The sequence below is a fragment of the Ailuropoda melanoleuca genome, chromosome 7 (genome assembly GCF_002007445.2).
Source record: "Ailuropoda melanoleuca isolate Jingjing chromosome 7, ASM200744v2, whole genome shotgun sequence".
Classification (NCBI taxonomy): Eukaryota; Metazoa; Chordata; class Mammalia; order Carnivora; family Ursidae; genus Ailuropoda; species Ailuropoda melanoleuca.
The window spans coordinates 74574-90530 of record NC_048224.1 but is presented as its reverse complement, the minus strand read 5'-3'; the positions used below and the strand labels follow the sequence as shown (position 1 = coordinate 90530).

The 15957-nt window shown below is 32.5% G+C and overlaps 1 protein-coding gene across 3 annotated transcripts in view; it reads left to right on the top strand.

Moving 5' to 3' along the window:
- The window catches only part of KIAA2026 (KIAA2026 ortholog), a 142454-nt gene that overhangs the window by 97867 nt on the left and 28630 nt on the right, over positions 1-15957 (top strand). For 2 of the 3 annotated variants that reach the window (XM_034663832.1, XM_034663830.1), the window contains 2 exons: positions 2026-2115; positions 14617-14732. In XM_034663832.1, the coding sequence (XP_034519723.1) occupies positions 2026-2115; positions 14617-14732 (206 nt within the window). The remainder of the gene's footprint in view (positions 1-2025; positions 2116-14616; positions 14733-15957) is intronic. The other variant, XM_034663831.1, reaches the window with a different exon arrangement.

The window sequence follows — 15957 nt, the reverse complement described above, 5'->3', positions numbered from 1 at the left end:
GGTGATTCTTAGACACATTAAAATTTACTAACTAGGTAAGCCACTTCAAAGTACTGTTTTATGTAGCTCTTAAGCTGTGGAAATCATTCAGAGTTTGACTTCAGAAGTGTGTTACCTCTTCCTTTAAATAGAATATAAATATTTGTTGATCCCATGAATTGAAAGATTTTAAGGATCCTAGAGTGTGTCTAGTTGTAGGGGCGTATGTTTTCATTGTTACTGTAAGTTTCTACAAACTGTATATGCAAAATGGACCCTTATTCCTTGTATAATGAAACATGTAAGACACAAATGAAGTTCCTCTGAGCTTTGCCATATGTGCAAATGAGACATCTGTGCTGTAATATTAATTAGCGCACCAAGTTCAGTGAAAAGGCATGTAAAAAACGTCTGCAACTTCTGGGGCAAATTTGACATGGTAGTCAAAAATAGCAGATTATACAATGGGAAGTTTAGTTCCCACTGAGTACTTACTAAAAACCTGATGTAGGGCCAACAAGATAGAAGTGGAAGACATTACCAAGTTCTAGAAGCACTCACATAGTTGTCCAGTCCACTGCTTATCAGCATTTCTTCCATAACTCTAGATTTGGCAAATGGGAATGTGTAGTTTATAATAAATATCAGCAGCACTGTCCTACTACATGGTTGTGTGCTGTTTTCTACTCTGGAATTATTTAATTTGGGTTACTTAAATGCATATTTTCTCTGCATTGTCAGTTCTGTGCATTTGAAATTATGTAGACATTTCTAATAATAATTATTAATACTAATTGTAATATCTGTGATAATTTTTTCTTAGCCTATCAGATTGAACCATATTGCCATTTATGTAGATCAAAGGCATATCAGTAATTTCATATGGTATAACCTAATTAAAGGAAGTTTAAAGGGGTCCTACTTACCCAATTTTGTCACAGTAGTCACTAGGAATAATCTTGTTGTAACCCCATTTTTGTTGTTGTTGTTGTTGTCTTTTACAAGAAATATGCCTTTTAGGAAAACAATACTCTTACACAAAGATTAATGAATGTAACAAACATGGGCTGATAAAATCTTATGGTGAATTAATAGCTTTATAAATGCATTTTTTTTAATTATCACAGTATAAACATTACAACACTTTCATTAATCTTAAACTTTTCCTCTTTATGGCTTGTAGTTTTGTTTTAGAAACATTTCATTTTCATTGTAGATTTTTAAAAATATGAGCTTAAATTATTTTAGGAAAAAAGTTAAATATGTTGGGAAAAACTATAATTTTATAAGAACTAAAATGTAGTTATTAATATTTTTGTTGTTACTGACACTTCACTGTTTAAAGCTTTAGTAGTTAAGCCAAACTAGTTTGATTATTCATAACTAAAATCCAGTTATTTTGGCCATGGCCACGGTGAAGTAAAATGAACTGCATAATTATGAAAGGAAATGGATGCTATCTATGGAGGTGGTTTTATTAAAGACTACTAAGATCATATTAAGAATGTGTACTTAATTTCATTTACTTCTTTGAGTAGATTGCAGACAGTGGAAATCCTTTCTTAGCAATGCCAACAGCAATATAATTAGTTTAATCGTGTAGTTAGCAAACCAGATCAAAGGGTTAATGACAGTTCTCCAGGGATGCATTTATTTACCAACTAGGAGACTGCCTGATGAAGCATTTCTTAAAGGTGATTTAGTAACCTGTGAACTCTAGGGTGAGTTTCCAGATCTTTGTCATTCTGGGCTGAAAGTTAGTAATGTTAAGAAAGTACCTGGATTATAAAGCAAGCTGAGAAACAGGGAGGTGTGGTATGAAACCACCAGTGTTGAAATTTCAGCTATTTTTATACTAAGCCTGAAGTTCATACATTATCAAAGTAGTATCTTTTAAAATATAAACTTGTGGGGCTTTCTTTGCTTTTTGCTATTACAAATACAAATAATTGTGAATTTAGTGTAATGTTAAAAAAACTTCTGTTACCACATTTTGGGTGTTTTATATTATGTGTTATCAAGCTGTGTTTTTGTGTTTTATTTTAGCTTATTTGCACTAATCTTGATGAACTCAGGGAATTAATCACAAAAATCGAGAATGAACTCAAAGATCTGGAAAACAGTAGAAAAAAATCGGTAGGTGCTGATCCAAAAGTTCTATCTATTATTGTCAGCATTAAAATTTATTCCTGCTTTTTTCTAAAGCTTTTTTTTTTTAAATCTTGTTCTCCTGGATTACATAAAAATTTGCAATGAAAAATAGAAACATTGTTCCTTTTATTTCTCCTCTGTGGTCTAGTTTTCATTTTTCATAGACAAAAGTGGTACCAAGGCAAGTAAATTAATTTTGTTTGCCTGGTTTATATCAGGTATAGTTTTAGGTATTTCCCAATATACTGGTTGGTGGTTTTCTGACTGGTAGTTTTTTGGGCAATGCTTACCTTGCAGATATTCTTAATTAATAATTATATGGTTTTAATGGAAGTTTATTGCTTAGTAAATAAAAATTTTAATTAACTGTGACATAAATGACAGGTATAAGTTGTTTGGTCCTGCCCCAGATATTTTTTTTTTTAAATCTTTTTTTTTAAGATTTTATTTATTTATTTGACAGGATAGAGACAGCCAGCGAGAGAGGGAACACAAGCAGGGGGAGCAGGAGAGGAAGAAGCAGGCTCATAGCAGAGGAGCCTGATGTGGGGCTCGATCCCATAACGCCGGGATCACGCCCTGAGCCGAAGGCAGACGCTTAACCGCTGTGCCACCCAGGCGCCCCCTGCCCCAGATATTTTTGATACATACTTAACAGTATGTCTTTTTAAAACACCTTTATCAGCTGAAGGTCTTTTTCAAACTTTCACTATATATTCTAAGTTCACAATTTTACTTTCATTTTTTATTCTTGAGAGGATAGAGTATAAAGGCATTATATTTATTCACTCAGCACTTGGTAAAACGCTCCATTATGTTATTCATTAAATCAGTAATACTTGTTTAACTGACATTCAGTGATATTACAGATTCAAAACACAATTATACACCAGTAAATAAATGGGGAGGGCTTTAAGCACTGAAGAAAATAAATCATTATTTTAAAAATCCCTTTGTTTTATGCCTTAGGAATGCCATGAAGCCACTTAATTTTAGGTCTTTGTTCAGAACCTATTAATCTAGAATTATGTGTAAAATAATGATAGTGATACAGCAAGCTTCATATCAGCAGATTTGTAGTAGTCATTTTATATGCTGTCTGGAAAAGACATATTGGTAGCACTCTGAAGGGAAGAGACTTAGTGCCATAAAAGTACAACCTTCTGAGGTTATTTAATATAGGCATAAAGCAGCCTTAAGCATTTCAGAAGTTTCATATGATATCCTTGAAAATATAGGTATAATCTAAGAGAGAGAATAATGTTCATAGTGATAACCATTAATAAGAAAACATTATATTGAAATATACAATCAGAGAATGCAGAAAACTGTATATTTTTAGAAATATTTCCATTAAAAATGTTTTAGACCCTTACTAGATTCTTAGATGTTCATGTATACACATGTGTGTTTACGTATACACTTATGTCGTGTGTATGTGTGTGTATGTACACATGTGTACTTTGGTATATGGGCAGTTGCTTGATGTGGAACACCCGGTGTTTTAAAATTTACCTCTGTGGTGTTATTTCTCAAACAACATTTACATTAGAATATTTTCTCCTCAACAAAGCAACTTTTAATATATTTGATGTTATATGCTCATAGAGGACTGATTCTGTCCTTTAATAGGGAGAATAGTCTTTTAATCAGGGTGTTACTTACAATTTTTGCAGAAACTTTATTTTTAGTGAGTTGTCTGTTCTTCATGAATTTAAATAGAATTTTGTTAAATAAATTTGCTAATTGTTTTTTTTATGCTGCAGGTAAACATAACATATGCATCTTGTTCCCATATTATAAATTAGGGTTTTATTTGTTTTTAATGAATAGTTTTATGCATAATGTATTTACCTATAGCATGCATTGTAAGAGAAAAAGACTTCTTCAAGGATCCTAGAGTTTTTCTGTAAAGCCTTCCACCTCACTTTGTTAATGATTTGAGGTATATGCTTATCGCCTTTCTTTACAGGAAGGAGCAGAACGGTAAAAGAAAACATAGATTACAAATACTTGACACTGTAATCTTTGAAGGCATGTTTATAAGAAAATTTTAGGTTACATACGGAGTTTAATTGATTAAATTTTGTGACTCTAAATTTTTAACTTGTCCATGACTCCCTAGTATTTGCTTATTTTTTCTTTTTAAGATTTTATTTATTTATTTGAGAGAGCTTGAGTGAGGGGAGGAGCAGAGGGAAAGGGACAAGCAGACTCTGTGCTGAGTGCATAGCTCAACGTGGGGCTGGATTCCAGGACGCTGAGATCATGACCTGAGCTGAAGAGTTGGACGCTCAGCCACCCAGGCGCCCCGCATATTAGTTTTAAAATGTTTTCTACTCTTCAAAAAACAGAAATTCTTGGGACTGTACTTAGTAGGGATCATCTTAATGAGATTACTAACATGCAAGCTATTTTCCTTTAAACTGCCTAAAAGGTTTTTTTCATGAATAGCTTATAATGGCCACAAAGCGTAATGGTAACAACAGACAGTAAATGTTTACATTTTAGTATCATTCCTTATTTTTCTATAGAAGTTAATACGGATTATGATAGATGTTAGTTGCAGAAATTAACTTTATTGGATGCTTATAGTAATATTAAATACTAGTTTATTTGTCTGCCATCATTTGGGAATAAGGTGTTTCACTTAACTGAATTTTCTAGATAACTGAAACCTGAACTTTAGGACTAAATTTCTTTTCTTTTTTTAAATTTCTTATTTTAATCATTTAATGACAAACTTCTGTGTGTCCTTTTACTACATTGAACAAAATTTTAACCCTTTTTTGATGACTCAAGGATCATTATGAATATCCATAATTATATCACTCTAAAAATGTATTGATAGCAGTAACTAATTAAACATTTACCAAAAGACCTTTATGCTATACATTTTGAAGGTGTGTATTTATATGTTTGCTTTTGTTCTCTTTCCTCAGTGTCAACCTGTTGTTTCTTATGTTTGTCCATGTACTTACCCTAGCCGATAAACTGTGAATTACAAAGCAAATAACAATATTTATAAGAATCGAACTCATAGTAAGGATCTGAGAGACTTTCTTAATAATTAAATGCATGAACTTGGTGATAGTGAGAGCCATTTTGACTGATTTATTGCCTTTGGGCTTCCTTCACTATTGCGAGACAAATAGAGTATTAATTTTGATCTTCATAAGAAGATATCACTATCAAAACTAAAATAGCATTTAGAGTCAAAGTAATTCTGTTACTCATCGTCAACATATATATATATAAAGTAATGGCTCCAGTAACAGAGAGGATGGCTCCAGTAACAAAGAGGATGTATTCCATATAGACATTTGGTTGTCATGAATGCCATTGCTAAAGATAGAAAATTTATGTGATAGTGATTTAACATGAATTCATACAAACGCCTCAGTTCTTTAGAAGATTTCTTCTCTGCAGGGCCTTTCCAGATAGTTTTCCTACCAAAGCAACAAGGAAAAATTATCCCACTTCTTCACCCCATGTCAGAATGTCATTATAAAAGCTTTCCTAACCTCTTAGAGGTTTTGCCATTGAGCTACTCATTGTATTGGAAGATGTACAGTCTTTCAAAATCTAGATTGTTTACTTATTCTTTCAAGGCAACTAATTACATTTATAATTAATAATGTAAGGAGAGAAAAATGCTTTAGTTTTCTTGAGTTTGTTCTAGCACACTTGGTACCATTACTTCCTGTAGGGACTTATTCAGAAAAGGCTCAACACCCTTTAGATCTCGCAGTGTTATACCTAATCATCTACCTGAGATTTATTTAAAGTGAGACGTCTGCTTGAGATAAATAGAAGTGTATAGTTTGACAGTTTTTAAGTTTTGTCTTTCTCATTATCATTCAGATCATAGAATTCATTAGTAAGCTAAAGGAGAAATAACATTTTTATTTTTGTGATTTTAGTCAAGAGATAAAATATGCATTTTGCCTAATTATTTGGAAAATATCTTTTTAAGGATACTGATAAATTTGCCTGATGCTATTATATTTGAAATTTATTAGACATTATTGCTCTCTAAATCAAAATTGGAAAATTTTGACAGGCTTTTAACAGAAGTGGTTGTATTTCTGAGCTTTTCATGTAACCCTTTTTTTTTTCTCATATCTGCCTAATTTCCTTATGTTTTATGTCATAATTTAGATTTCCAAAGAAGTTTTAGGATAAATATCACAGTCAATATGTAAGAAAAGTTATAAAACTGCTTGCTTTTTGATCTTGTAATCCTGTTTGGAATTTAATTTTTATTTTCCCTGTATCATATCCCCCCCCCCCCCCCCAAAAAAAAGCAGTTTACACAGTGGTGTGTTCAGTAGACTACCTCTAATAGTCAAAATTTGGAAAAAGCCTGTATGTCCAACAGTGGGGAGATGACTAACCAAACAATATTAACACAGTGGTATGTCATATAGCTAGTAAAATAAAATATTTGTATATCATTGTTACTATATGGAAGTATTTGTGAAATGTTAAATTTTTAAAATCCACACAAAATAAGATGTGCCTAATGATTACAATATGTGAAAAGACTTGTTAAAAAGAATTGGAAAGAAATGTCAAGTAATGAATAAAATTAATGTTTATTATGTTCTTAAAATAATTTAAATTTTTATTATACAATAATAATATTTCTCTTGCCTAACCAAAGGCTGTACATTAGCAACACCAAACATAGAGAAATCAGAAGCTTGTATCAGATGGTGACACCTGGGATCATGACCTGAGCCGAAGGCAGACACTTAACTGACTGAGCCACCCAGGCGCCCCTATTATCAATTTCTTATTCTAGATTTTCTGGTGAACTACTGGTTAACAAAACTGAAAATAATCTCAGCTGTGAGGGGAAAATCACATTGTCTTTAAATAGCCATATTTAAAACTTTTAAAAAATTGAAACACCCTCTTGGAAGGCCTGCACAACAGATAAAATAAGTTTCTTTACCTATCTTAATTACAGATTCAAGTCTTATTCATAAGGCGAGTATTTCCTCAGTGTCTTCTGTGTGTTATATGTAGCACCAGGAACTTGGTAGGGACCTGAAATTAAAACAAAGTCCTTATCCTCAAAGAATTCACTTCAGAGTTTAAGATTTTATCCCTACCATGGGGATAAATTTTTAATTTTAATCTAGGTGAGTTGGGCTAGCTTCTTTCCTTTTATAAAAGGCTTAACCTTTTCTTTTCAAGCAGTGTTAATTCAGAAGTCACCAAACACTCAAGACACTTGTTCACTTCCCTTAATTACGTGTTTATATGTTTGGGAATAGGGTGGAGGGGTAGGTAACATTGTATTTTATGAAGAATCTAATGGTAACTGCATGCTCAAAATAATAGTGAGGGAAGATTCACAGGAAATGTGAATCAGAGCAATATATGACTGGTAAGACAAAGCTTCAGTCAGTCACTGAATTATCTAAGAATGTATTATCCACATTTATCCATGGTGAATCTTGTTCCTTGGGTACTTTTTAACACTTAATAACTACGCAGCTAAGAACTGGATTTTAACCCTGTTAATAGTGCTCAGGGTTTCTACTGACTACAGTTTGGCATAGTTTGAATCCCATTAGGAAAACTTTCATTAAAAAAATTATTTGCGGGGCGCCTGGGTGGCTCAGTCAGTTAAGCAGCTGCCTTTGCCTCAGACCATGGTCCCAGGGTCCTGGGATGGAGCCCAGCGAGCCCCACCTCTGGCTCCCTGCTCACCAGGGAGTCTGCTTCTGGTTCTCCGTCTGCTCCTCCCCACCACCCCCTTCCCCGTTTGTGTTCTTTCTTTCTATCACATAAGTAAATAAAACATTTTTTTAAAAAAAGGAATGTAGATCATAGAGAAACTTGAACAGTGCTTGAAAGTCACTGTATTAAAATGTAACACAATACCTTGTTCGTAATGATGAAGTCGTCCAGAGTTAAATTATATTCATCATGTGTTCAGAAAATCTGCAAGACATATTTCTCTCAATTTAAAAAAAATTTGCATCTAAGGAGAAAACCTCAGTTAACTAAGAAAATTACTTAATGTTGTTTGAATACTTTCTGTGGGCCCACTCTGTGCTAGGCTTTGTGATAGAGCCTGAGAAAGTGAAAATAAGTAGGATGCTGTCCTTGCTCTTAAGATTTTCCCAGTCTTCATGTCACTTACGTGGAATTTTTGTGCTCCGATGATACCAAATGTAGCATTACTTCGTGATTCAGATTGTGCAGTGAATTGCTTGAGAACCCACCTTTCTGATATATCAGGTATAGATTTGATCAAATGTTAACTTATTTGCTACCACCAGTTTACTGAAAAGGGTCAACTTCAAATACTCAGCTAGTGGTTAATTCCCAGTTCAGGATTCTTTCTTCTTTGTAAATGAAAGTGGTTATGTATCATTAATACATATATATTGTTAGATTTTCTTCCCCAGTAGTAGTAACTACCTTACTAGGAATATGATCTGTCATCCACTTTTTCCTCTCTACAGAGCTAAAGAACATCAAAATTTGCAATAAATTCTAATCATTGATATAGTTGTTTGTTTTTATGCTTTCTAAGTAAATGCTAGTTTAGAAATATAATGGACAAGTCGTTCCATGTGGGATGCCTTTAAAATAAAGTACAAATGCTTTCCTTTTCTGTCAAATTAGTCTTAAGTGAAACTGGATGAGAGAAAATACTAGCATGTGACTGGCAGTGTTAAAGTAACTTTTAACTTTTCCCATGTTAATATGTATACATTTCACTATACTGTCAAACTAGCACTTTTTCAAGGGACTGTATACAACAAAGTGAATGTAATGTTTTACCCCTAAAACTGAATATCCAGGAATAAATGAGTATGGTGATGGTTTCTTTAGGAAAGCAATAAAAAAAAGTGAATACTACCTTTTCATTTAATATTATTTAGACTGAGGAGAGTGTTAAATAACTGGTTTACTAATATACTTAATTACAGTTAATTTGATTTGTGCTGTGTTTTTATACATGTGAGTTTAAATTATTTACAAGCTACCTTCAGATACTGCTTGTGATTTTTTAAATTTTTTATTATGTAGTGTTCGATGATTCATTATTTTCGTATAACACCCAGTGCTCATTACAACACTGCCCTCCTTAATACCCATCACCAGGCTACCCCCTCCGCCTGAAACCCTCGGATTGTTTCCCAGAATCCATAGTCTCTCATGGTTCGTCTCCCCCTCTGACTTCCCCAGGACCTTCTGCTAGTGATTTTAAATGAGACATCTTTGTGTATCGATCTGTGTGGCTTTTCTCAAAGTTATTTTCATTTTATTTGAAAACTGAGATATATTGTTATTTAATCCCTTTTCCACAATGGGAGTTATGTGACAAGTGCCAAACCTCTAACAAAAAATATTTTGTTATATGATCCAGTTTAATATTTTGTTATATGATCCAGTTTCTATGATCTAACATTTATAAGTAAAATTGTATAGAAAAAAATGACATTGATACTTTTGTTATACACATCTTGTTTTTGTACTATTCTTAATAAAAATGTTTTTACTATCTCCACAGTAATGGTGCTAACCCTCTCAATTTATAAAAGCATTCTTTGTATATTTATATATGATTTTACTTTTCTTCATAGAGCTGTAGATAGCTATTTTGTTTACATATAATGTTATAAGAAAATCTATATGAGTAACAGGATGGTTTGTGTAAATAAGTTACTTTCACCTAAGTTTAACATTCAAAGCATCTAAATTTATTAAAATGTATAAAATATGTCCATGGTGATAAGACATGTAAGAAACCTGGAATTTATTTGTTTTCCTTTTTTTCTTCCTTTTAGGTGTCCAATGTCTGCAGCATCAGTAGATTGCCAACTCCCTGTCCTTGCAACACCCCAGCCAGCATTATGCTAGTTCTGTCATACCCATCCCCGATTACTGCAGCAGAATGGAATCGTTCTTTAGTTGTGAGGTAAGTTTCCCTCCCCACTCATTTCACACGCGTAGATTCAGCTTTTCATTTTACAATATTGTGTAGTTTTGTAAGTTTTTTTTAAAGTTTCTTTTCCCATATGGTTCCTTAGGTTATTAATGTATCATATTCAAAAACTTATAAAACTGCATAATATAATAAAAACTTATCTTGTGACCATAGACCAGCTTCTTTTTGTAGTAATCCCTACGAGGTTATAAAACCTCCATTGTTTGACATTTGGGGCATCTCATGGAAAGGGAGCTGGCAATCTGCAGCTGCTGTGGACATTGGATGAGAAAGTATTGAAAGGTAAGCTTCAGATTTAGACCATATTGTGTGCCTTTGGTTCCATGGTGTATGCTTAAAATTCATACTTTGTGTTAAACTTTATAGTAAATTCATAAAAGAAAGATACTACTCTCCTCTTCTTTAAAGTGACCTTCAGTAAATGTTTGCATTGTTAAGTTCACGTAATACATTGGGATTATCTTAGAAGATAATTTTTATCCGTGAAAGTAGTGAGAATTCTAGTATTGAATGAAAGTAATATTAAATGAAAGTAATATTAAATGAAAGTAATATTAAATGAAAACAGTTCATTTATCCCCACTTTCACATACCTGTTTGTAAAACAAAGCTGTTGCTAGCTTTTAGCTTATTAAATATATTTTTTATTAGAGAAATGGTTATAACTCTGTTCCATAAGTGACCTTTTACTAATCCTTCTACCTGCTATCTTTGATTCTATATTGATCACTACAGATAAAGATTATGAGAGCTTTCTGATTTTTATCACATCCATATTCTTTCCTATGTATTTGAAGAATGGGGAATCTGCCGTGTTCCTTGTTTTTTAATTCACTTTTAAACTTTAGAACACTATAATTTTAAGTACTATTATAATTAAACTAATGATAATAAGTTTTATAGATTTTAATTTTTGCCTAACAGAGACACCTACATGTAAAGATAAGTACTTACGCAATACAATTTTTTGTTCTTTAGGAATTGTCTGTGTAGACCAAGTGGGACAGCATTATGTAGTGGAAGGAGAATTAGATTTTAACATTCAAAAGACTTAGAATTCTAACTGAAAATCTGCTTCTATCTACAAGTACTTCCCTGTGATTCACTGAGCCAGTTTCCTTCTGTAAAATTATGTTCTTCTCATTCCCTTTAGTTTTTAATAATTTCATCCTAGAAGAGACACAATAGTTGATCTCAGTTTTTCCTTTCTGTGTATGTAAATAAAGTTGATCAATCAGAAAAGCTCTTGCCAGCTTTTAGTCAATGACCTGATTTAGATTCAGGAAATACTTGATTTTACATAGACTTTTACATTAGACCCAAGTTAAGGCAGATCATTGCCATCTCTGACTAACTTCTTTTAAAAATTCATAACTTTTTTTTCTGTTTACACTAGTCTCATTGTATACTGTGACACTCTAAGACCACCACTAGGTAGAAGGGGGCATGTTTTAATTCCATTTGGGTTGTATTGACCAAAGAAGATGGTAAATGAAACAGGCAGTATGAGTTTCTTTTTTACTGTCAAGTGGATAAAGCACTTTACCTAAAATACCAGTCCCAGAGCAGTGATTCTGAACTTTTTAAAATGTATGTCCCCTTTTGGTAAACATAAAAACTGAGACACATACCCCATGGCAGGATATAGTGGTATCCTTTCTTGAGGTCATTGTATTCCTTATATGTATCTTGTAGTTTTTATCAATCTTTACTTTCTGTAATTTCTGTTGTAAGAATATTGCTTTCCAAACACAAAATGATTAAGTATGCATTTTAAAATAATAAAATGCCGTGCCATCACTACCCCAAATTGAGAATATATAATATAAAGAAAGGGAAGAAGTCCAAAAAACACATTTAAAGTTAGAAGGCCATAGACATTTTCAAACAGGTCAGTGGATAAGACAGAATTATATGAAAGTTAGAAATCTATTCTCTGATTAATATTTATGACCCCTTCTCTGTATATAGTTGGCTAGTTCAGTAATATATTTTCTGGGCATTGGATTAATTAAAATTTAGTAATCAAAATAAAATCAGAGATAAAATCTTCTCATCTTTTTAAAACTCTTTTCTAGAAAAATTAATGCTGTAATTTAGTAGAGACACAAACACAGCTGACAGATATCTTGTAATAATGACATTCAGCTACACAGACTCCTCTTCCTGTGCCTCAGTCTTCCTAGTCCCAAGATGTGATAATAACTGCTAGTCCTTCTGCATTCCCTATACCACCACTACACTAATCCAGATAGCAGCCATACTGCCCAGGCTAATTCTGTATCTGCCATTCTTCCCCATATAACCCTCAGTTACAAAGAATTCAGCTTGCCTGGTGCCCTCTAGTCTTTTAACAATTTTCCAATTAATTATACCACAAAGGTGGTGGTATAATTACTCATACCTTTCCTATTTCTGCTTTCTTTAGTAGGAAAAGTTTATTCTCACCATTTCATTTTTGAGCCAAGTAGTAGTTGAAAAGTAGAGAAATAATGTTGATGTGCTCTGTTAAAAGAAAAAAAATCTTTATTACACCTTTTTTTTTTTTTTTTTTTTTTTTTTTTTACTGGAGCAGAATACTACCTCATTCTGCAAACGATTGTAGGTTGACTATCATCTGCCTTTTCATCTTCCTCACTTAGCTCTCCCTAGAGGAAAGTATTATTTATTGTTTAATAGTTTTGTTTTCATGGGTTAGAATGAGTAGTTTATTTGATAGCTAGCTATTGCCTAGCTTCTTTTGGGGGGGAATAAACTTTTGAGATATAACTTACTGTTAAGTTGGGTCCTTTGAGAAAGCAGTTTGACAAGAGGAAAGGTCTGTCTAGGTTATATGAAATAATTACTTTCCTTGAAATTTTTTTCATAATACTATCATTTGTCATGCCATTAAGAAGACACAAGAATTAGTCATTGAGCCTAGATTCCATATTCATTATGTGCACATACACATATAATTCCACATCTTCCTACTCTTCTAATAAGCAATTTAAAAACCACCGATGTAGAAATGTAGTTGTTTATTTCTACATGCATAAACATTTTGTTGGTTTAAAGCACAAAATGTTGGAGGAGTAGGAACTATACTATTATTTATGTTTATGGCTAAAACTTCACATACATAGATAAAATTTCATATTTCAGTGAATGGAATGTTGAAGATATTAGATATATATAAAATTGGGAAATTTATGCACAGATTTAAAATACATTTTGCTCTAGGGAGTGGCTATTTTTATTTTTTATTTTTTTGGTGGGAGTGGTTATTTTTCTGTCTTAATGTTCTACACATGTGCAAATTAACTGAACAGTTGCTGAGATGAACTCTAATTTTTGCATGTTAAATGTGACCCACAATATATATAGTTGTGTATTTTTTTTGTTAATAAAACAAAATGAGTGGACTGAATGGTATGTGAATTATATCTCAAAAAAAAAAAAAAGAAATATAGCATGGTTATATAACAGTAAGTGAAGATGGTGGTGATGTTGATAGGTGTACACTAACATTGTGGGGAAGGGGGGAGTTGGCTACTAAAGATATAACTTCTTTAAACTTATTTTTCCTATGGTATTTGAATAATTTTGTGGGGGAAATGTATTTTTACTAGAGGTTTTTATAGCATATATCAGATTGAATTATGTGATACAGCTTTTAAGAGGTGGTGATGTAGTTCTAAAAACCTGACATCGGTATCAGGTAGATCTAGGTTCAAGTCATAGGACCTTAAGTCATTTAATTTCTCTGAGCCTTAGTTTCATCATTTGTTAAAGTGAGACTGAAATGCACATACATTAGAGGGTTTTCATAACTGTGTAAGTACATGTGTGCTGTCATGCACACACACCCCTTCCTTCCTCCCCTCTTCCTCACTTTCCTCCGCCTCTTCCCTCCCTCCCTTTCCCCCTCTAGATATAGATATAGATATATGAATGAAATACTTAGGATAATACTTAGCAAATGGAGAGGGGGTGTCAGTAATTATTAACTCTTACTGTAGCTATAGCATTATAGTATTGAAAATTATGACCATTTATCTGCTTGTCTGTGCTGGAAACATTTTTAAGTACAATAATTGTAAAATTTCCTAACGAAGTTTGTTAAGACTGCTTTTGGATATAACAGTCCTTTTTTTTCTCTTTTTCCCCACTCTTTGGGATAATTACAAAAACTTTACAGAAGTGAGCCATGCCAGTTACATACTTAGTGAATGTATGTTTGTATTTTTACATATATTTAGTAAGTAGGTTATTAAAATACTTATAATTGACACAGTTAAAAACTTTAAAAAATTTTCTCTTTGTTTAAATAGCTTTTAGATTTGTCCTATAAAATTGAGAATCTTAAAAATATTACAAATAAGATTTATTACAGAATATTTTCCCCTTTACAGCTTCCTGAAGAAGACATACTTATTTGATGGGTATTGGTGTTTCGTTTTGTGTTAAGGCTTGACATTCACTTTTAGACTAAATCTAAAGGATTTACTTTAACATTGTGTTTTTAGGGCAAATGGTATCATCGGAGGCAAGCTGTAAAAGAATTGCATGGTACCTTGATACGCCTTTTAAATGAATTGCTGCCATGGGAACCAAAGTTGATGAAAGCTTTTCAAAGAAACAGGTAATTCAAGCTTTATAATCTGTTTTACCTATTTTAGGGCTTTTAATTTATAATTATAGGAAGATATCCTGGAATCATTTTGCAATTTTCCATTAACATTCAGGAGATATTTTTGAGTGCCTACTGTGTGCAAGGCACTTCCTAAGTCCTGAAAAAGTTCTGTTGATTAAATAATACCATACTCTGTGCCTTACATTCCTTTTCTTTTTTTTCCCAATTTTTTTCCATTGTGGTAAAATGCACAAACAAAATTTATCCTCTCAACCAGTTTTAAGTATATAGTTCATTGCTATTAAATACTTTAATAATGAATGTTATTATTACCCCATCTATCTCCTGAACTCTTCATCTTGTAAAACTGAAACTCTGTATCTATTAAATAACTCCCCATTCCCCTCCTCCTCAGCCCCTGGCAATCACCACTCTACTTTCTGTCTAAATGATTTGACTCCTCTTAAGTGCCTCATGTAATATACAATATTTGTGGTTTTGTGACAATCTTATTTCACTTAGAGTATTTTCAGGGTTCATATTGTAACGCGTCAGAATTTTCTTCCTTTTTAAGGCTCTGTGGTATTTCATTATATGCATATACCACATTTTGCTTATTCATTCATCTGCCAGTGGATACATGGGTGGTTTTCATGTTTTAGCTATTACGAATAATGTTGCTGTGAAACATGTATGTACAGATATCTCTTCAAGATACTGTTTTCAGTTCTTTTGGTTTATACTTAGAAGTGGAATTGCTGGATCATATTGTAATACTATTTTTAATTTTTTAAGGAACCACCATAGTCTTTTCCACAGTGTATATACAATTTTCTATTCCTACCAACAGTGCACAAGGATCCCAGTTTCTCCACATCTTCACCAACATTTGTTATTTTCTGGTTTTCTTTCTTTTTTTTTTTTTTTATAGTAGCCACCTAATGAGTACTAGGGGTATGTTGTACTTTTGATTTGTATTTGCCTAATCGTTAATGATATTGTGTATCTTTTCATGTGCTTATTGGTTATTTATATATCTTTGTGGAGAAATGACTATTCAAACTTTTTGCCCATTTTTGAATCAGCTTGTTGATTTTTTTGTTGTTGATTTTTAGGAGTTCTCTGTATATTTTGGCTACTAATCCCTTATTGGATATATGATTTGCAAATATTTTTTTCCATTCTGTGTGTTACCTTTCTGTTTTGTTGATAGTGCCTTTGATGAACAATTTTT